General features: G+C 34.8%; 1 protein-coding gene across 9 annotated transcripts in view; it reads left to right on the plus strand.

Moving 5' to 3' along the window:
* LOC121388129 (golgin subfamily B member 1-like) overlaps positions 1 to 23,088 on the plus strand; it is a 216,354-nt gene that overhangs the window by 51,440 nt on the left and 141,826 nt on the right. For 8 of the 9 annotated variants that reach the window (XM_041519353.1, XM_041519357.1, XM_041519356.1 and 5 more), the window contains 17 exons: positions 174 to 320; positions 1,235 to 1,318; positions 1,670 to 1,828; positions 2,993 to 3,139; positions 4,542 to 4,700; positions 5,934 to 6,017; positions 6,937 to 6,999; positions 7,758 to 7,925; positions 8,712 to 8,795; positions 9,652 to 9,735; positions 10,539 to 10,559; positions 12,755 to 12,850; positions 14,911 to 14,994; positions 16,187 to 16,354; positions 18,702 to 18,785; positions 20,410 to 20,514; positions 21,524 to 21,586. In XM_041519353.1, the coding sequence (XP_041375287.1) occupies positions 174 to 320; positions 1,235 to 1,318; positions 1,670 to 1,828; positions 2,993 to 3,139; positions 4,542 to 4,700; positions 5,934 to 6,017; positions 6,937 to 6,999; positions 7,758 to 7,925; positions 8,712 to 8,795; positions 9,652 to 9,735; positions 10,539 to 10,559; positions 12,755 to 12,850; positions 14,911 to 14,994; positions 16,187 to 16,354; positions 18,702 to 18,785; positions 20,410 to 20,514; positions 21,524 to 21,586 (1,800 nt within the window). The remainder of the gene's footprint in view (positions 1 to 173; positions 321 to 1,234; positions 1,319 to 1,669; positions 1,829 to 2,992; positions 3,140 to 4,541; positions 4,701 to 5,933; positions 6,018 to 6,936; positions 7,000 to 7,757; positions 7,926 to 8,711; positions 8,796 to 9,651; positions 9,736 to 10,538; positions 10,560 to 12,754; positions 12,851 to 14,910; positions 14,995 to 16,186; positions 16,355 to 18,701; positions 18,786 to 20,409; positions 20,515 to 21,523; positions 21,587 to 23,088) is intronic. The other variant, XM_041519355.1, reaches the window with a different exon arrangement.

Raw genomic sequence — 23,088 nt, forward strand, 5'->3', positions numbered from 1 at the left:
AAATAAATTAAAATGAAATGAATGATATTTCAGTAAATATTTGAGTAAATATATTGGCGATATCGGCTAGTGATGAGGCGAGCAATTTTTCACTGTTTTACCCACACGGAAATTGATTTGCCATAAAGACATCATTAGTGTTGAAGTTTGATGATCTATTGTTCTGCATACAGGTAACTGAGAGACACGATGCCATTGTGAAGTTGCGTAAAGATAACGTGGAGATTGAGGAGAAGATGCGTGATGCGTTCTCGACCTCCCAACACCGGGCTGACATTATCAAACAGCTCAAAGACGAACTCAAGGTGGCCAATGGGAAGGTAGGTAGCATTATTTAATCAAGCTGCAGTTGTGTAAGCCCAAATTTTAGCAGGTGGGCGTCTAGACTAGAGAGCAAAATTTATAAAGGGTGGCTGAATCATGCTCCCCTATATTAGAAAAAAATAAGAAAATTTGCTTGCGCAGGGAGCAGTTTCGACCCTAAAACCCTCCTCCTGCTCATGCACCTGAGCAGCAAATACAGCTGAAAATGCACAATATGCTTTCTGGTAATCATTGCACAGACAGCTTTTCCTTAAAATCGTATTAGTCCTCTACCGGTCCAAACGAAGGGGACTATACCTTTCATTTCTGCCCATCTGTCTGTCCGTCTGTCCCACATGTTTTCCAGATGGGGGTTTTTTGGTAGAAGGCTTTGAGATACTGAGCTGAAATTTTGTGTATAGGTTTATCACCTACTGTTACCCATATTTAATGAAGTTATGGACGAACTTAAGAGATGTGAAAATTTGTTTTCCGGATTTTGCAATGCCTGGAGATATCAAGATGAAATTTGGTATATAACTTTATCATTTGTATATAGCTTTACTGATCAAGTTGAAGTTTCATGGTGATTTATCCATTTTTCAGAGTTATGGCCCTTGAATTTAGTTTTGGGCCCGGTAGGGGACATGTATTGCTTTAGCAGTACTCTCAAAATGCTTGTTTTTGACAGAATTCCAGACATGCCTTGAAGTCACAATTTTAGGAGTGATAATATAAATCACAAGCTTTTATCTTCATTTATCTAAAGTTGTATGCATTGCTGTTGGAAAACGGTACACCATAAGGAATCTACTTTTGGATTTCACAAATAGGGTCTCTTTTTGCGACTTTTCAAAAGTAGCTGCCTTCCTTGGGGAAGTGTTAACTTTCTCTGTAATGTCCTTTAAATGTGAGCAATGTTTTGTTTTAGACCCAGGAGGTTCAGCTGAAGGTGGATGAGTTGGAACGGGAACTACAACAACTACAGAGTCGCTACACAGCACAGGCCAGAGAGGTAACTCACAGAGGTTTTACTTTCTCTATATTTGCACTTGTCTTTTCGTTCAGGTTCATCAGACATCTTGCCTGCACCATTTATTTACATTATTTGTCTACCTATTTACAATTAATCACCTTCTCATTCGTTCATTTCAACTTATTTATTTTTGTGCTTATATCCAATTAAGGTTCAAGCACGCTGTGCTGAGCACGCACCTCAGTTATCTGTGCTGTCTGTCTAGGACAGTGGGTTAGTTGTTAGTGGTTAGTGAGAGAGAAGAGGGTGTTTTACAAGGATGGATCACTGATGCCCAATGTACATGTGGTTTGTAATAAATAACTAAGAGTTTAAAACTTTGTGTGTCAGGTTGATCGACTGCAGACGGATATTCAAGAGAGGGATCTGGTGTCTGGTCAGCAGGAAACGATGTACAAGTCGGAGATAGCCGACCGCGAGGAGGAGATCTCTCGAATGAAGGCAGAAATAAACGTCCTGCATGAACAGCTCGCACAGTTCGATGGACAGGTCAGTATTAAATTAACAGTTTTATATTGACAAAACCTAAAGATAAAATGTTTGTGCTTTTTGGTATTTTGTTAATAAAAATCATAATGTTTTTAATCCCTGTCATCGAATTTTACAGATGACATATTGCATATGATTCAACAATTTTACTATATTTTAATTGACTGTTGATAGAGAATTCGCTTGATGCATGGTCGGTCTAGGATCGATGCCCGTCAGAGGGCTCTTGGGGTATTTCTCGTTCCAGCCAGTGCACAACGACTGGTATATCAAAAGCTGTAGTATGTGCTATCCTTTCTGTGGGATGGTGCATATAAAATATCCTTTGTTACTAATGGAAAAATGTTGTGGATTTCCTCCAAGACTATATGTCAAAAGCTACCAAATGTTTGACATCCAATAGCTGATGATTAATAAATCATTTGCTCTAGTCGTTTCGTTAAACAAAACAAACTTTAACTTTAAAGAGAACAGTTGGTATTTGTCATTGATGTAAAAACATTGTTAACTTATTTTAGCTAATTGAAAAAAAATCATAGATGATTTTGTCTCAAATGTTTTCAATATTTGCAGGTGCTCTTCATTTATTGTAATCCTACAGACATTATAAACATTTTTAGTTTTTCAACATTTAAATTTTTTCAGCTATAAATAACAAATATATTTAGGTAGGCAAGAAACATAAATTAGGTATGGTAGATATGAAACATTTAATAAAATTTCAATATAGCTTGGTAGGCAAGGAAAATCATTAAATTAAATGTAATAAGGTAAGCAAAAATAAATAATCACACACTTTGAGCATTAAAAACAGGCAAATTTCCACCTGTTTAGCATTAAACTCAAGATTGATTCTCCATGTATCCCTCTGTGTTTGTTCGATCCCTGTCGGTGGACCCATTGGCCTATTGTCGTTCCCGCCAGTGCACCACAACTGGTATAACAAAGGTTGTGGTATATGCTGTCTTGTTTGTGGGATGATGCATATAAAAGATCCCTTGCTACTAAAGGAAAAATATAACAGGTTTCCTCTCTCAGAGTATTATATTAGTTAGAATTACCAAATGTTTGACAACCAAAAGTCTATAATAAATAAATCAGTGTGATTTAGCCATGTTGTTAAAAACAAGAAAAAAAACCCCACCTTTATCTCTGTGTTTGCAGATGGTGTCTCGTGATGAGCAGGTGAGTCGAGTTCAGGGCCAGGTTCGGATGTTACAGGACGAGGTCACCGTACACGAAACGACCATACAGAAGATGGACATCGAGCTGATGAACTTCAAGGAAGAGAAACGCAGAATGGAGGATGCTGTAAGTTAGGACTCACTAACCCAAGGATAACTGATGGTGCATATAAAAGATCCCTTGCTGCTAATCGAAAAGAGTAGCCCATGAAGTGGCGACAGCGGGTTTCCTCTCTTACAATATCTGTGTGGTCCTTAACCATATGTCTGACGCCATATAACCATAAATTAAAATGTGTTGAGTGCGTCATTAAATAAAACATTTCTTTCCTTCCTTCCCAAGGATAACTCTACTCAAATGTTTTCCTATCTGGGGACGGGATTGAGCTCAGTGGTAGAGTGTTTGTTTGATGTTTAATTGATCATAGATGAATCAGTTATCTTCAATAGAAGATGAATTTTCCACCTGTCCATTCAGGATGGGACATAGCCCAGTGATAAAGCGCTCGGCTGATCCACAGTTGGTCTAGGATCAATGCCTGTCGGTGGGCCCATTGGGCTAATTCTCATTCCAGCCAGTGCACCAAGACTGGTATATCAAAGGCTGTGGTATGTGTTGTCCTGTCTCTGGGATGGTGCATGTAAAAGATCCCTTGCTACTAAAGGAAAAAATGTAGTGGGTTTCATCCTTAAGACCATATGTCAAAGTTACCAAATGTGTGACATCCAATAGCAGACGATTAATAAATCAATGTGCTCTAGTGGTGTCGATAAACAAATGTGTGACATCCAATAGCAGACGATTAATAAATCAATGTGCTCTAGTGGTGTTGATAAACAAACCAAACTTTTAACTTTTCAAATGTGTTCTTGTTTGGAGACGGGATCAAGCTCGGTGGTAGTGTTTATGGTTTAATGGATCATATAATCATTTAACTTCAGTGGACTCTTGGGTTTTTTCCCCCATTCAAACTAATGCACAATTATTGGTGCATCAAAAGTGTCATTAGTCAAATATTTCTTTATTTTCTGGTACTTTATAATTAACTGATAGTCATAATATTGAATACTTAATTATCTTCGTTTGTATTCAGTTTACTTAGTTGATACAATAATTCAGTCATAGTTATTAAAAGCATAGAGGGTCAGGGGCCACTGCCCACCCTCAACTCTGAAGATTATGCACGCACACACACACACCCCGCACGCGCACACGCACGCACACGCACACCCTTTAAAAAGCAAATTAATATGTTATTCCATCCACCATGGCTGTCATCTTTCAATGTGTATGGTAATCATATTTGTGTGTCAGTTTGAGTCTAAACTGTTTATGAAATTAATCAGGCCAGGTCATGTCAGGTCAGAGTGTTTAACGTGCACATTCAGAACAAGCTGTTGTAGCGCACGCCTGTCCTGGGCACAGGTGCCGGCCTGGGCTGGCTACTCTGTCCAGGACAGGATGAAATTAATCAGTTGACGAATATTTATATACACTGTCAATTTACACATAATCACTGTTGCTATAGTTACAACGAAAAGAGATTACTTTACACCAGCTGAGTCAGGACTTGGTGCAGGCGAAGGAACAGTACAATGATGCGATAGAAGAGAACGGGCGACTGGAAGCGAGAATCCAGGCTTTCGCCATCAACTCGCAGAGTGAACAGGATGTACTTAGTACAGAGGTTAGTCCACGTCATGGTCTTATCAAACATTTATCTGTAGTTCTATATACTGGTATTATCTTGATTTGGGTTATGGAGAATTATTGGTATGACTATCATTGCCATTAATATTTGAAAATTTTGTTTACCAGGTCATTGATAGAAATAAGCAACTCGCCCCAAAACCAACTCACCCCAGTGTTTGGACAACTCGCTACAAACTTTACTGTCCGTAAATAATTGTGACGAAATTAAAAATGGACGTCTATAACTTTGGTGTCAATAAATACTTTGGTGTCATTTTATTTATTAACATTACAGTGAAACTCCGCTATTACGACCACTTATTAAGTGGTTTTATATTGGGGAGATCCCAATATCGGATAAATAATAATCTATTACAATGAACTGTCAAGCCTATTTTAACAACGTTTGAGAGTTTGTCCCTTATTTCTGTAAAGGAATGATGTGGCAAGATTTTGGTCTCCCAACTGGTGTGCATATTCAACAATATTTAATACACATTATTGCTTAAAATATTGGTATATTAATCAGGGGTGGGAATTCTCCTCGGATCAGCTGTTTTCCTCTCATGGAACATTGCGTTTCCTCGCATGTTAATCGTCCTTTTCTCCAAAATGTGTCAGATGGCACAGATTTTAACCTAAGATTTTAAGAATTTCCAGCACCCCTCTAGATGTCCTCTTTTTTACAGTTCACCAATTTCCACCCCTGATTAATTGATGGCATGAGTTGACCAGTACCCCCTTTCAGTGGTTAGGGTTAGTTTTAAGGTTAGGCTTAGGTTTTAGTCTTAGAGACTTTGATATAGAGGGGTACTGGTCGAATTCTTTCCTAATTGATATGAGTTGACTAAACAGTGTGGGGCGAGTTGACCAACTGCTGAGGCGAGTTGGTAGGGGACTAGTTGGTTTTGGGGCGAGTTGACCAGCATTCAGTTTTTTCAGAAGTCCTCTAGTCTAGATATCTACTAACTCGTTAATATTTTCACTTGTCCAAATAACTGATTTATTTTATTCAAGTACAAGAACATTTTTGATTTTTGAAAATGAAACTGCATGGAAAACATTTTTACTTGTGCACTGGACAACTTGTGCACCAAGATACATTTTTCTTGTTCAAGCAGATTTTCACATATCAGGACACATGGAGAAAAGCTTATTTCGAACACTTCAAACATATATAATATCATCATGATAATGCCACTGACAGTATTAGTTCTCTTGTTGCTAGGTGAAGCGTCGAGAAGAAGCCATCAAGCGACTCAAGATGGATCAGATCAGTCTTCAGGAAATCAACAGCAGATACGAAGAAAAGGTAGAGTTCACAGTTAGCTTTTGTTCTGCCCTGGACAGTCTGAAATCAGGTGTACATGGATGAATCTTTAAATAGATGTGGGGGAGGGGGATCTTAAATAGAGCACAATACCCAACCATTGTTAGCTTGTTTACTATGTGGGATTAATTGGGTCACATGGGCCTTTCTTCCTATGATATATAATTATAAACTTTCTGCTGTGTTACGATTTACTCCATTCTGATTGGATGAATTTGCTAAAAAAAAAAAAACCCACCCACCGGAATGTTATCCAATCAAATGGGATGTTATTACATAAAACAGGCTATGAAAAGGACGTTAAAAACCAATTTATGTGTATTTTTAAGTAAACAAGTTGTGTTGTTTGTAATTTTAAGATAATGCAATTTGTGATTGTTATATGTCGATAAATTCATAAAAAAATTGCAAATTGCAAACAATTCTTGTAAAGATTTTAGTTAGTAATGTGGAGAAATCTCATGTAGCAGTTCTCTGGTGTGAGCTGTTGTTATTGGATTGATAGTTCTTAGTAAAACTAATGTTTTTCTGGGGATAAACAGCTTCTGTAGTTCAAACCCTGTTCAAATAATGACAGGATTGTAGAAAATATTACTGCTACAAATGATGCACAGACATAACTTGACAATAAAATCAAAGTTATTAAAGTTTTAAATCTGTGAACATCCAGAATTGTTTGATGTCTCACAAAAAAAATTAATTTTCAAGGAGATCAATTTGGATATTCATCTCTGAAAAAGCAATAGTTTTATAACATGAGTCTTCTTTTTTGTATTTGCATCCTATTGGAACTTTAAATTCTTGCTTTCATTGGCTGTGAGACACTATTTCTAAAGTTTGCGCTTGATTGTGTTTGTCAAGTATGCAAAATATGTGCACCATTCTGTCTGGTTGTTTTCAGGTCTCCCAACTTGAGCGAGAGATAGAACAGGGCAAGATGAATTTCCGAGCGTCACAGAATGAGGTAAGTGTACAGTCGGATTAGTTACATATACTGAATAACAAAAGTAATGCAAATGTTTTACTTTTTCTCTCTCTTTTTTTTTCATGATTTGGAAAATAGACTGTCAAGATGGACCTAAAATGGACACAGGAGATTGATAATTTTAATAAATAAAAAAAGTGCATGTGATTCAAACTGAATAATCTTAAATAAAAAATTTAAAACCTAAATTAATATTTTTTTTTTCTTGTTGCTCAGTATATTTGGGAGATTCATGGATTATGTTCTATTGATGACTATTGCATCGGTTTGTATAGTAAAACTAGGATTTTAAAATTTTTGTTGACTTGTGCAAATCGGTATCTGTAATAAGTTTTAGACTACTTATCGAGCTGCCATTACTGGCTTTGAGAAAAAACTAATGCAATTGATAATGATCAACTTTGAGAAGTGAAAAGGAATCAACATCTTCAATCTACAATGTCTCAGTTTATAAAAAGTATATCATTACCATCCATAATGCATCAGAAACCTTGGTAAAATTAAATTATTGTGGGACATGTGCAATTTGCGAGAAATGCTGACAGCAGTGTTTTACATGTATTTTTATATATTTAAAAAATAATTTATAGATTGACATTTCCACCCATGATGTATCGAAAATCATAGTAAATATAAATTAGCAGTGCTACTGTGCGACAAGAACCTTATATCTGTGAATAACAAGAAATGTTGCCAGCAGTATTTAATTTTTGTATATTTTTAAAAATAATTTGTAGATCGAAATGAAAAAGGCAGCCATGCAGAATCTCGAGAGCAGCCTGGAAGAGCAGAAGAAACGTGTCGGTCAGCTTCAAGATGAAATAGCCAAGTTGGAAGACCGATTGCGAGAACAGAACATACAGCTGACGTCCGTCAACTCACAGGTGGACAAACTACACCATGATGTGAGTGGTCAGATTCACTATAAATTACCTACTCATAGGGATTGTTTTTAATCCAAGATGGAGTGGAATTTTACATTATCGTGGAGTGGTTACCTGAGGAGCGATGAAACTTAGACCCATTCTGTGATTTTTGTTTTTAATCCCAATCAGTGCAACACAACTGGTATATCAAAGGTCTTGGTATGTGCTGTCCTGTCTGTGGGGAAAGTGCAAATAAAAGATACCTTGCTGTTGTTGGGAAAATGTAGCACATTTCCTCTAAGACTACTAGTCAAAAATTACCTAAGGTTTAACATCCAATAGCCGGTGATAAATAAATCAATGTACTCTAGTGGTGTCATTAAACAAAAGAAACTTCAACTTTAAAATGTAATTTTTGATCAGTATAAAGCTTTCCAAGCAATCCAAGGACAGTTCCAACTTTTCGTGACTGCCATCTTTAGTCTGTCCCATCATTCTATAAAAAAAAAAATTTTTTGTAAATAATTTCAGTTTGGTTTGTCGTAAGAAGAAATGTAAAAGGTTTTTGGAAATAACAAAAAAATACTATTTTTGTGTTCAATAACTTGCAGTAAATTTCATAGTATGAAAAAAAGGCGTTACCTGTGGTTATATTATATATATTTTAGAGTTATATTGTGGTCTGGTCATATGTTTTGTCTTGTGAGATGGGGAATTATATATTTATGTTGTAGTCATGTCGCTAATAACATCCCTTTAATTCTGTCTTGTAAAAAAAAATGCAACTTTTGATATACTAACAGGTTTGTTGATTTGATTTGTCAGATTGGTGCCAAAGGTGATATGATTCACCAACTTAGGGGAGATGTCGAACAACTACAGAGGCAGCAGAAGGAAACCATTAATAAGGTTGGCATCTTCTCTTGACATTCAATTTCACTCTGTACAAGGTGAGGGGAAGGACTTAGCCCAATGGTAAAGCACTCACTTGATGTGTGGTCGATCTGGGATCAAACTCCATCAGTGGGCCCATTGGGCTAGTTTTCTTTCCAGCCAGTGTACCATGACTGGTGTATCAAAGGCTGTGGTATGTGATATCCTATCTGTGCAGTGGTGCTTATAAAAGATCTCTTGCTACTAATGGAAAAATGTAGCAGGTTTCCTCTAAGATTATATGTCAAAATTACCAAATGTTTAACACCCAATAGCCGATGAGTAATAAATCAATGTACTCTAGTGGTGTCGTTAAACAAAAACAAACTTTCTTGACATTCAGTAACAAAGAAAGTGTTAAATAAATTTGGATTATTATTAATATTGTTGTAAATGAAATTCACACACATTCAATTAGATTCCCATAACATCAGTGTTCGAAAAAAGACTTGACATCCAATATTCAGGCAACATCTATTAGAAAATGTAATAATTATATTAAGTCTTAGCATCAAATTCTGAATTGATTAGTCACTATATGTTAATTACGCGAATATGAAAATATCAGATTCTAATGGATCCCCATAGTTAAGAGAATCAAATGTATTCTAGTATAATTTGACGAAAAATAAATCTTGTGCTGTCTAGTGTCTAAAAAAGCAATAAGACATCAAGGTTTAAATTTTTTTTACTGATAAAACAATAATGAAAGGTAAGACTGGAAGATTATGTGATTTGTAAAGAGATTACTCATCGCATTCACGAGATAAACCAAGTCCATTTTTTAATACTTTTAGAATGGAAATCTGAAATTATTTTTTTCAATTCACAGGTCATTGTACGTGATGAAAACATTCAGAAACTTAACAGTGACATTGGTAGGCTGAAGGCTAAATACCAGGAAAAGCAACAAGAAGTAAGTATTCTGTCGATAGTTTTCTATTAACACTTATTAATTTGAAGATTCAGAAATTCTGTCCTCTTGAGCATTAACATAACATGCATATTGATATTAAATTACACTGTGTTTAGTAAATTTCATAATACACTACTAACTCAAATAACACACACATGCACAGTAATTGGTTCAGATTTTAAAGTTGTCTTGTTAAAGTTTTATTGGAGAAATGTATGTAAATTTATTTAATTAATTTCATATATATGTACATGTAGTTAAAAGATACTAGTTGAGGTGATCCTTGCTAAAAATTGAATTGTGTAGATTTCATTATACACTACTAAGTTAAACTCAAATAACACACACAACATACAAGTAATTGGTCGTAAAGTTGTATTAATTAATTACAAGTATTATTGGTGAAATGTGTGTACAATTATTTAATTAATTTTATATACAGTAATTGTATGATAGTACCCCTTTAAACATATTACACTTCTTATGTGTAGATTATCCAGTTTAATTGTTGTGTATTATAATGGTTAGGATGTTAACTAATGTAATGAGTCGGTCTTAATGTTTAATAAAACCCCCACAATAAAACCTTAAGAAATAGAAACACTGAGTTTGTTTTCATTATTTGAATTAATCTTAACATTTTTAAGGCTGTGTTTTAAATTAAAAAGCCAAACTTATGTTTGCATATGGACTAATTGTAACATTTTGAATTCTTCATTTTATATAATAAAGATAAATTTGTTTTTGCTTGAGAATTAATAATTTTAAAGTCATTGTTTTATGCAATACTTTGTAATTTACAGTTGCGTGTTTGTACGACTGAGGTACGTGAATTCCATGTAAACACACATATATATGTTGTATTTTGCACTTATTTACATACTATTAATATTGTGGTTTATTCAGTGCTTGATTGCTGGTTTTGGCAGTAATTGTTAGTCACTAGCTCATAGTACAAAGTATGTATTACATACTTTATTTTAGTATTATATCCAGTTATGGTTCAAGCACCTATAGTCCGTCCCACAGGGAATGCCTTTTTTCATGCTATGGAATTTACTACAAGTTGTTTATTTCTGAACTGATTGATTTGTACATTGCACACAAAAATAGTATATTTCTGTTATTTCCAAAAAACTGTAACTTTCCTTCTTACATCAAACCAAAATGAAATTATTTACAAAAAACATATTTATAGAATGATGGGACAGACTATAGTTGAGTTGTTTTATTTGAAAAGATTCAGTAATCAGTAGATGGTGCCATATTTACAGACTATTAGCCATTTAGTCAATTTCAGGCAATTCAAAAACATTTTAATTGAATATTTATTTATAAGATATAATATAAAACACATTTTTATAATAATCTCTATTTGTGCATAAAAACCAAATACATGTCATTTGTATAAATGTTTTGTATATATTTAACAAATGCATAATGGTGCCTAAAAATAAAAAATTTGTGATCCATACTCCATATTAATTTTTATCATGTAGGAAGTGCACGAACGTTTTGCTTTTTGTAAGCTTATATTTTATCTATTTTTGAGTGAATATTTATTCTTAGTATTGATTTTTAGTAGTGTGACAGTATTTAGGCACAACAGAATATAAAATATAACAACTGAAATTAATAACAGCTCACTGTAGTTCAGTTCAGATTTGTTTTGTTTGATTTTGTTTCATTCATATTTAGTAACATTTGTGTTTTTCATTTCAAGGGACAGACTCTAGTTTTTAAGCACTATGGCATGTTTTTCACTATTAGAGTTGTTTATGATCACTGAAATCAAACATTACTTAGATTTTATTATTTATGTTATCCATTTCCGTACAACCGAGGTGTTTCTGGTCATCCTTTTTGTTTCTAATACAACAAAATGCATTTTTCATATTTTTAAAAAAAACGCATGTGCGTCTGAGCAGTAACGGCTATGGAGTTGCATTTTAATCTATTTTTAAGGTTATTTCAACGTCACAGACTCTTGTTTCACTCTGTTGTAACCAAATTTGTTACAGGTTTGTTAATTAACCAAACTTAGTGTCCATTTTTACGGGTTGAAACGAGGTTCTAGGAGAAAAATATGCCTTAGTGTTTAAAAACTAGGGGATGTCCCTTTAAGTATATGACTTTGGACTTTGTATTTTCAATGCTGTCACAGTAATCTGTAAATTTGTATTTGGATATGTGACAGAATTTTTAAAAGTGGACTAGCATATCAGAGGCTGTGATATGTGCTATCCTGTCTGTGGGATGGTGCATATAAAAGGTACCTTGCTACTAATGAAAAAATGTAGCAGGTTTCATCTCTAAGATTATATGTCAAAATTACAAAATGTTTGACATCCAATAACTAGTTATTAATAAATCAATGTGCTCTAGTGGTGTTGCCCATGGGCTTCTGCATAAAGCCACAGCTGAAGTGGTATGTGCTGTATTAAAAAAAATACACTGAATCACTGAATACTAACAGTAGCCGTATGATGGCAACAGTTTCCAAGTGTCACAACTACATGTACCATACATTGTAAACTGATGGTGAGTGTATTCCGTATTGTGATTGGTTAATTACATTCTTTTTCTGGGATCAAATGAAAATAACACCTGGAAAGTTAATGACGTCGTTAGAAAGTGACGTCATTAGCAATTGGAACAGGTCAAGTTGACAATTCAAGGGTCTACAGTTAGATTGGAGCCAGGTATTTTTTTCAAGAAATACCAAATATGCAATTAGTTCCGTAGAAAAACAGTTCAGTTTACAATGGACGTAACCATATGGAGTTTTTAGATTGCGGGTGTTATTGTCTTTTTGATGCCTGCAAATGTTTCAGTTTTTAACTTCAGGCTAATGCCTTCAGAAAAAAAAAAACATTTTCGGGTTTAAATAGTAATAACATCTGCAAATCTAAAAACTCCATATGGTTATCTCCTAATTAAGACACCTAACTGTAGCAGGTGGAGATTAAAATGTGCTGGGGTGTCATTAAATAAACATTCCTTTCCTTTCCTCTGACAGGTGTCTAAGAGTTCTGAACTGTTGAAGAAACTACAGGAGACACTCGCCCAGTGTCACTATGATTTGGACGAGACGCGGAAACGAGCAGAGGAAGATGTAAGTTTATCAGATTAAATATTGTACATGTGGATAACGATTATTCTTTTGTATCAATATGCTTGTTATTTAATCATATTTCAAGGCTTCTAGAATACGGTAGCCCGACGCCCGTGGCAAGTGTTTTTCACGGTAGGGCTAGTAAAATGTTTGTTCCACCTGACCAACGGTGAGTGAAAAAACCCCAGCAAAAAATAAACAAAAAAGAACACTAAAAAAATATCCCCCATCCCCAGCAGAAACATTGCCTATTTATTCATCAATCTCATATCAAAATCTAATCATCATCAATATAGGCCTACCATCTAAAAATTAATCTACTTGCCAATTTAATTTTATTCACATCTAAGCTGAACAGACAAAAACTTTTTCTAATAAATAATGTAGCCATGCTGTTTACACTGGTACTCAATGATTTCCTATTTTAAGTAATACACTGTAGGCAAACTTAAACCAGTCAAGTAAGTACACCAAATTAGTTTCCATTGCTCATAATTTTAACATTTTGTAATGAAACTAATCTAAACAATGTATCGATCTTCTTGGGCAGTACATACAAAAAGTGTGGTTTCTTATATATTATTTTCCTGCAAAAAATAGGATTGCTCTTGGCATTTGAAATAATTATATACAGTAGAATCTCATTGGCTCGAACACCCAACGGTCGAACCTACCGGTATTCTCGAACCAAGAACAATGTCCCGATTTTTTCTCTCTATTAAACCCTTTTATTTTGGTGCTGATTGGTCGAATACCTCTGGGGTCGAACAGAAGCTTTCTCTCGAACCAGTTTATTGATCCGAACTGTAAAATTAAACATATTTAGCTCGAATGACTAAGTCTATCCGAAGAAATACAAAATAATTATTTATGTACGAATTTTTCATCGACCCTTTCACGTCAGTCACAAAGTAAGTTATTATAAATTCGGAAGTGGAACAAATTAATCTAAATCATATGCTGGCTTATCATGTTGTTTATTTAGGACCTATCTTTCTAGTACAGACAGTTGTACTACGATAATCGTTAGCTGAATGAACCTTGCATGTAACACCAATCAATTGGTAAGCCTAGGCAGGCCTCGCCGGTTTACTTTAATCATTTTGATTGCTACTCTACGCATGAGCGTCGGCATATTTTGTGTTTAACCTTGAAATACAGGAGAGATCAATGTAATGTACTGAGTGCAACAATAACAGGTAAAGGGCCTCCGCCTGTGCTTCATGCACTTTCATTTTTTTTCAACGTTGTCAATATGTCGCAAAAGATTCTACAACAGCATAATAAAGAACGATTTTTTAAATTAATAAATATTTATAAATACAGACTACCAGTGTATTTGTTATTGGTTTATTTAACGGTGATAAATAATAGTTACAAGTATGTATCTCATCCAACATTTGATGGCAACTTCGTTACTCATGAGTCAATCGGACCATCTCGCCCAAGCCAGTTTTACGAAAATATGCGAGGTGTTCCGATTGGTTTTTGTGTTACAGAAGCACCCGACAACGGCCGAATGCATGGTTCGAACTAGCCGATGGGTCGAACAGACTTTGATGCACCGACAGTGTTCGAGCAAATGAGATTCTACTGTATATATATATATATATGTGTGTGTGTATTAGCAACCCCCAGTTTTGCAGACTGTAACAGTTTGCATTTTTTAATAGTACACTAAATAATATATCTATTCATTTATTTGAAATAGTTAATGTTATTTGTGTTTACAAATTACATGTTAATAATTGTTAATAGTGATTATAAAGTGCTTTGGACATATTGGGTGGTGGGGGGTACTTTCTTGTATTTTTGGTATAAATTTATAGAACATACAGAAGTAGGGCCAGTAGACTTAACCACGGCTAGAGGATTTTGAAAATCACTGATCTCATGACTAGTGGATTTTGAAAATCACTGATCTCATGACTAGTGGATTTTGAAAATCACTGATCTCATGACTAGTGGATTTTTAGAACATTCTAGAAGCCCTGCATATTTTGACTATGGTGTTGCAATAAATCATGTTTTGTATTAAGTTTTCAATGTTCTTAATTCAGGTTTCCTGCCGCGAGGAGAAGATAAAACAGCTACAAGATGATTTACTGGAATCACAGTCTCAGCATTCTGCATGCTATAATGAGGTTAGTTGTTTCCCTTTATTGGAATCCAGTTATCTCCTCTTTTGGTAGGATCTGTTACCTTCTCATTAGCAAGGATAAATAAATAATAAAAATATTAATAAATAAAAAAAAAAAATAAAAAAAACCCTTCAGATTTGTCTCAGATTCAGTATTTTAGTAACCAACCCCAAAACAGTTTCTGTCCCCGTTTTTTTCTCTTTTTTTTTTTTTAAAATGAAAAATTCACAATAATAGTATTATAACTCTCTACTGTTTAAGACTACAATATGTCCTGGATATTTTGTCATGGTAATTTTCATCTCTGCTTCAATTAAAATAATTAATTTGGAAACATATACTACTTACATGTAATAGTCTTATTCAACACGACCACAATGTAGGACTACAGAATCAAAAACAAAGATATACGGTCTGCCTATGGCAAGGGGAGATAATTCTGCAGTGTAGGTTATAACTGGATCGTATTGCGTTGTTGTGCTAGTATTAGGTAAGTATGAATAATAATGAAAATTAGAAACAAATTTTGTAATTATATACCATCATTTTGTATTTAATATTTAAAAACATAGGATGCACTGGAATTTAAAACTAATACTGTATATGCATATTACTTACTGAAGTAACAGTTTTGATGCTATTTTAAATTCATACATTTTTGTTAGGTCTCACTACACAGATGTCATCTGCAATTGAAACCCATGTTAAATTGCCGAACTTCAAATGAAGATTGCCAATAGAACAGGTTCTCATTGGCACTAACAACGTACACCATTTCGAACATACATTATATAAGCATTTATTTTCACTCCAAAATTGAGAAAATTTCCATCTCAGTATTTTGCTATATGACCGCATCTGGCTGTAGTACTGGTCCGAACAGGTTGTTCATTAACCGATTCACTCGGGCTGTCTCTTGCGCTATACACCCATGTCCCAAAAGGTCAATGCACAATATTACAAAATAACATAGGCAAAATACAGCCAGAAAGCTTACCATTAAACATACATATTGCTTTAATTCTAAACCATTTTCTAGAAGTGAATATGTGAACCATAACTTGTGGAACAATTAGGAACTATAGTGGACCGTGATGAATGAACTCTCACCTGGAAGTGATCGGTGTAGTGAGACCTTGGTTGAATTCATTTTCAAAAGTAATCAACAAGTCCTCTTGATGTTGATGTATTACAGATGTTGAAGCAGGAGGATGAAATAGAGAAGCTGAAGACTGAAAACTCGTCGCTGAACGAAGGGGTTCAGAGAAGCTCCAGTGAGATCGTAGCTCTACAAGATCAGCTCCATCAGATCGAACTCGAGCTGACGATATCGCAGGAAAAACACCGCACCTGTCAGATGGAGGTGAGTGCTAATTTAGTTTTTTTAATACACACCCATGTAAGAGATGACCCAATGTAGGTAAATATTGCCTCCAACATACGTTGGAGATAACTTTTAAGACGTGACTGGTTGTTCTATAGGGTCTCCGCAAGTACTCGAGTCCTTGGGCCAAGTCCAGCAAGACTCGAGTCCGTTCACAGGATTCGAGTACCGGTACAAGTGAGATGGTGTAGGGCAGCAGTAACTAATCACAATAATTATATGATCATGTGCTAGTTTTCTCTTTTTAATCTGGCTGTCCGTCACAATACTGAATGTATCAACCAGTTTCTAAATGCAATACAATGGCATGATTTGGCATCCATGTTCAATACTGGAATTAAGATGCATAATGCTACTTTACTTTATTCCTTAGTCTCATCATCATCTAGTGTAAGTGTCGGGTACTCGGGTCCGGGTCGAGTTTGGCCCCAGAGTACCCGAGTCCAATATTTTTGACTCATGGAGGCCTTATTGCTCTATGGTGATGACCTGGACCCTGTTTTATGAAGTGATGTTAGCGCTTGGATCATCTTAAATGTATTAGGTAGTTATGCACTTAAGGTGATCTTAGCACTAAGATTACTTCAGTAGTTAGGCAATTAAGGTGATCTTAGCACTAAGATCACTTCAGCAGTTAGGCACTTAAGATGATCTTAGCGCTAAGATCACTTCAGTAGTTAGGTGCTTAAGGTGATCTTAGCGGTAAGATCACTTCAGTTGTTAGGCACTTAAGGTGATCTTAGCGCTAAGATCACTTCAGTAGTTAGGCATTTAAGGTGATCTTAGCGCTAAGATCACTTCAGTAGTTAGGCACTTAAGGTGATCTTAGTGCTAAGATCACTTCAGTAGTTAGGCACTTAAGGTGATCTTGACTTCATAAAATGGGGCCCTGGTCACCAGAACCATATCATCCAATAAAGTAAGGACAACCGAAGTTCATTGTTCTGTGATATGTAAGTTAACCTGAAATTGATTACGGTGTGACAAATAAGTTTACTGCATGAATGCAGTGGATTAGTTTTAGTTGGAAAAGACGTATACCTTTATTTTAAACCTGCTTCTTGAGGATATGTGAGAAATAGAATACTGTAAATCATGAAATTAATGCGAGCAAGTAATTAATGCGAAAAATGCGGCGAACACATCGACGCAATAATAACTTGACGCATTTTGTTTAGTTTCATTCCCAATACAAAAAATGTGCAGGATTTTACTATAATACTTCTAAATAAAATAAAACTTTTATAATATAAAGATGAAACAAAATACAAAGATACCATTTATCTTACAATTAGTCATTTAAAAAGGTATCCAAGTCATTTTCGCTTATTAATTACATTTTAGGAACAACTCGAAAAATAAATGGTGTCCAACAGCCACTCATGTAGTATTCTGTATTTACCTGTACAAAATTGACAACTATTCAAGGTTCCTCTCCCCTACCCACTCTCCCTAAAGTCACCATTTCCTCCATAAATTGTGCTCGTCATTATTTTGTGTTACTGAAGCAACATTAACAGATATTAAAAAAAATATTTAAAATTAAAGCTGTATGTAACTCACAACTTTTTATACAAGCATAATAGTTGTTCACAATTTTTAACAATCAATAGCTTTGGGTGTGAAAGTTGTTTTACATATACACAGGAAATCATCAGAGAAAATGTGTACAAACTAATTAATATTGTTGGCATACTTATAACAGAACACCTATGTGTATAGCTTTAAATACTGTTACAGTAATAGTTTAAGTAATATTGATACAAATGTTCTTTTTCTTGAACTATTTGATATATACATTTGTATATCATGAATTGTTAAGTTTCTAAGTTCTGTTTATGAATATCCATAATTGCAAAATGTTCTTTGAGACCCTCAACTTTAAAGTGCGGGACATAGCCCAGTGGTAAAGTACTCGCTTGATGCGCAGTCAGTCTAGAATCGATCCCCGTCGGTGGGCCCATTGGGCTATTTTTGATTCCATCTGGTGCACCACGACTGGTATATCGAAGGCTGTGGTATGTGCTACCCTGTCTATGGAATGCTGCATATAAAAGATCCCTCGCTGCTAATCGAAAAGAATAGCCCATAAAGTGGCGACAGCGGGTTTCCTCTCTCAATATCTGTGTGGTCCTTAACCATATGTCTGTCATCATATAACCGTACATAAAATGTGTTGAGTGTGTCGTTAAATAAAACATTTCCTTCCTTCCTCAACTTAAAATATTGCATTCGTTTCTGATCCAGTCATTTTGTGCTTCCATCTGTGTTTTAACAATTTCGTTTAACCGTTTTATGATGCCTTTATATATGTTTCATGTTACAGGTGTCGAACAGAGATCATGTGATTTTGAAGCTTCAGACCAACTTTGATACAGTTCAGCAAAAGTATACAGGCAGCAATGAAGAGGTATGAACATCTTTCTTAGTAGACTAATTCCTGACATATAGGTGCATACTAGTACCTTTTCTCTTCAGCATAAAATACATCTTCAGGGCTTCTAGATTATGGTAGCCCCACTCCTATGGCTAGTGATATTCAATGTTGGGCTAGGAAATAACTACTATTATCAAGCCTGACGGCTAGTAAAAAACAAAGTTGTCAAATGCTGCATTTATGTCTGTTTTGTAAATATGACTTTCCTGCCCCATCCACGTACCCAACTCAAAGGGTTTTTAAGCTCTGTCTCCCTCTTTGGGTGACATACATGTACTTGTATCTGATTGTATTTATTAAAGTAAGGATAGTGAATTTATAATCATGGCTAGTACATTTCGTAAATCACTGATCCCATGGCTAGTGTATTTGTATAAAATTCTAGAAGCCCTAATCTTGATCTACTATAAAGTCCAGAACAACCAGAAACACTGGATTTGCTCAAATTGATGAATTAAGAAAAAAGTAAATTAGGTGGAAACTAGCAGTAAAAAATCTGCCGAACATATTTTACAATGTCTGATAATTGAGTCATTGTTTTTAAACTGCAGCTTGAGTGTGACGTAGCCCAGTGGTAAAGCAATTGCCTAATGTGTAGTCGGTGTAGGATCGATCCCTGTTGGACTATTTCTCATTCTATGACTGACAACTGGTATATCAAAGGCCGTGGTATATGCTATCCTGTCCGTGGGATGATGCATATAAAGGATCCCTTGCTACTAATGGAAAAATGTAGCGGGTTACCTCTCTAAAACTATGTCACAATTACCAAATATAGCCGATGATTTAATAAATCATTGTAAACTGATGGTTAGCGTGTTCGGTTAATTACATTCTTTTTCTGGGATCAAATGAAAATAACACCTGGAAAGCTAATGACGTCATTAGAAAGTGACGTCATTAGCAATTGGAACATGCCAAATTGACAGTCAAGGGTCTACAGTTAGATTGTAGCCAGGTATTGTTTTCAAGAAATACCCAATATACAGTTAGGTCAGTAGAAAAGCAATTCAGTTTACATATGGACTTTTTAGATTGTGGGTGTTATTGTCTTTTTGATGCTTGCAAATGTTTCATTTTTAACTCCAGGCTAATGCCTTTGGACAAAAATGGCATTTGCGGGATCAGATTGATAATAACACCTGCAAATCTAAAAATGCCATATGGTTATCTCCTAAATGTGCTCTAGTGGTTTCGTTGAACAAAATAAACTTTAACTTTTTTAGCTGCAGTTTCACAATGCAACATGTGATGATCTGTGACATTCAAATATATTGGTTAAGAATGTATAGTTAGTTTTATGATTTAATTGCTTGCAGTTGGCAAAACAAATTTTGGTGTGTTCTTGTATGTATATTTTACTAAATAGTGTAAGGTATATTAATTATTCAAGCACACATTTTTAAATTAAGTCTTAAAACAAAGATGTTATATATATTTTTTTTTCAGTATCTGTTAAAATGCAATTTTGTTAAGTTTTCAGATTAATGATACTTTTGTATTAAAAAACCCATCTCTTTGTTTAATGTAATAGAAAAACAGTTTTAGCTTAGTAAAATATCTCTTGATTCAATTTTTTCAACTTCGTTTCTTTCAGCTGAACATCCGAGATGAGGAAATGAACCGACTAAATGCCAAAATTAAACAGTTACAGCAGGAGATTCGAGACTGCAATGCCATTATTGAAGCAAATGAAGCCAAGGTAGACAACTCTTCACATTCATTTGTAGTTTCTCAGTTATTCAGAACTTACCAGCAAGCTTTTAATTGGTTACATTTTATATCCGGTAAATAAGAGGGATTTTTTTCTTTTCTGAAAGGGTGTTGTTAAATATTCATTCATTAGTCCGATGTTCATTTTTAATGTCACAGTTCCATTTTTACCAATATTACAAAATAATGTGTAGCTGAATGTTTTGTTTTACTGTCCCATGATTTTATGACCATGTATTATTCATTTAGGTGAATGCACTAATTTAAAAAAATCTTTTATAACAATTAGCCATTTTATAACATTTGAGCATGTTGTAATGAAAACTACTTAACTACATTGTGTAAATGATCGCTTGTTAAATACAGCCAAACGTATCTTGACCTCATCAGTCAGGATATCTTGAGGTCAAGAAATTATTGTTCAGTGGCTTAATTGTCCCCAGCAACTACTGTTCAAGGGACATTCCCGAGTTTGCTGCATTGTAAGATGTTTCTGACTAATAAAATATTTCTACAATTAAACCTACATATTAAATATATTTTTTTGTTTAAAATATCAGTGTCTGTGTATTCAATATATTTCTGGTCATCTTAATATTTGTAAGAAGCCCAAACTGGATTTTGTCTTCAAATAATTTCATATGTACGAAAAACCTTTTTTAGGAAATAAAATGAAATTTAACCTAATACAAATATTAGAACGATCAGAAACACATTTCATAAACAGCCACTAATATTTTATGCAGGAAAATGTATTTGATATGTAATTACAGTTGTCAAAAAGTCTCTGTTAGTCGATAAAATCTTTAAAATTGCAGCAAACTCAGGATTTACCATTATCTCAAGCTGAGATGTCCTTTCGACATCAAAATAAGAAAGTTTTCCAACCCTAACACCACCCATTACTCTGCTACTAATAACAATAATAATAATAATAACATTACTTTAAGAAAAGGGGGTAGAAAGGTTTGACAGTATATTTACATGTTTTGTTTCAGATGGTCTCTGATGGGAAGAAGATTCATCAGCTACAACATGATCACGAGATCTCACTACAAGAGGTTAGTTAACACATACAATACACAGGACTCTACTTCCTTATAACTGCAGTGTGTTTCGTGTTGTTAACAGTTTGAACAATCACAGCAGTTATTATCACAGTCTGTTTGACAATACACATGTGGATGTTTTACTAGCTAACATAATTTAATTGTCCTTGTTCAGGGTTCGTAGCGGTCTTTAAATTCCTTTAAAGTCTTTGAATTTGAAAAAAAAGATTTTTAGGTCTTTGAAAGTCTTTGAATTGTAATAAAAGTCTTTAAATTCTCACAAATCATAGCCAAAGCAATGATGATGATCTTTTACAGCTGCATGCACTTGATGTTTTCCAGTTACACGGTTTAATCTGTCATGATGTATGTAAAAAAAAAGCTCAATTGTTTTTGCCAAAGACAGCAACGTAAACGAACTGATTTGGTATTTTTATCACATTATATTGTCTTTAACCGCTGTGTAAAAGTCTTTGAAAGTCTCTGAAAATGGCAGGTAAAAGTCTTTGAAAGTCTTTGAATTTGTTTGGTCTTTAAGGCTATGAACCCTGTAACACTAACGTTAAAAGTTCTGTTCTTTTAAAATGTCCATTTGCTGTGATGGGATTGGGCAATGAACTAATATCAGTTTGCATCCCACTATCTCTGCCAGTGATTCTTCCGTTAATACTCTTGTTAGGGCAGGACATGTTTCACTATAGACATCTGTGGGTCAGACTTTTCTCCAAAGTGAACTGGAGGAAAGGGAAAGGATACAACCACACACACTCCCATCCTGGGGCCTAATTCACAAAGGTCTCTTAGGCTCTGCTAGACAACAAAGCATCCTCTTTGCAAGTCTTTTAGCATTGCACTGCGAGCTCGCAAAGTTGCGAGTGTTTACTGAATTGGGCCCCTGATGTTTTATTTGTGAAAATCATTTTACTGAATTGGGCCCCTGATGTTTTATTTGTGAAAATCATTCTATCCCAGACATTGCCACTTTCAGATTGTGTTTTTGTCTGTCATAGCTTGTTATACTTTAGTATGCACATCATAGTTGATGGTAAAAGGCTGTGCAACTTGAAGTGAATAATAAATTTAAAGAAAAAAAAAATGAATATAAGCAGCAGGTAATAGAAATCTCTGGGACTTTGTTTTTAAGAATTAAAACTTGAAATGTAGCGGTCTGTTTCTACCTGAGTTCTCACTCCCCTCAGTCTAGAATTGAAAACTCTAATTTATCTGTGTCTTGGTTTACTGTTACTTTTTAATGTGAGATTCTAGAACGAAAACCTTCAGGGACCAGGAAGGTAGCCCAGTGGTAAAGCGCATGCCTGATGTGCGGTCAGTTTAGAATCGATCCCCGTCTGCAGGCCCATTAGGGTATTTCTCATTCCAGCCAGTATTCCACGACTGGTTAACAAAGGCCGTGGTATGTACTATCCTGTCTTTGGGATAGTGCATGTAAAAGATTCATATGTCCCCCACAATATAATCATAATTATTATGTGTTGACATTACCGTTGTTAAAT

Source organism: Gigantopelta aegis, chromosome 14, assembly GCF_016097555.1.
Source record: "Gigantopelta aegis isolate Gae_Host chromosome 14, Gae_host_genome, whole genome shotgun sequence".
NCBI classification, from domain to species: Eukaryota; Metazoa; Mollusca; class Gastropoda; order Neomphalida; family Peltospiridae; genus Gigantopelta; species Gigantopelta aegis.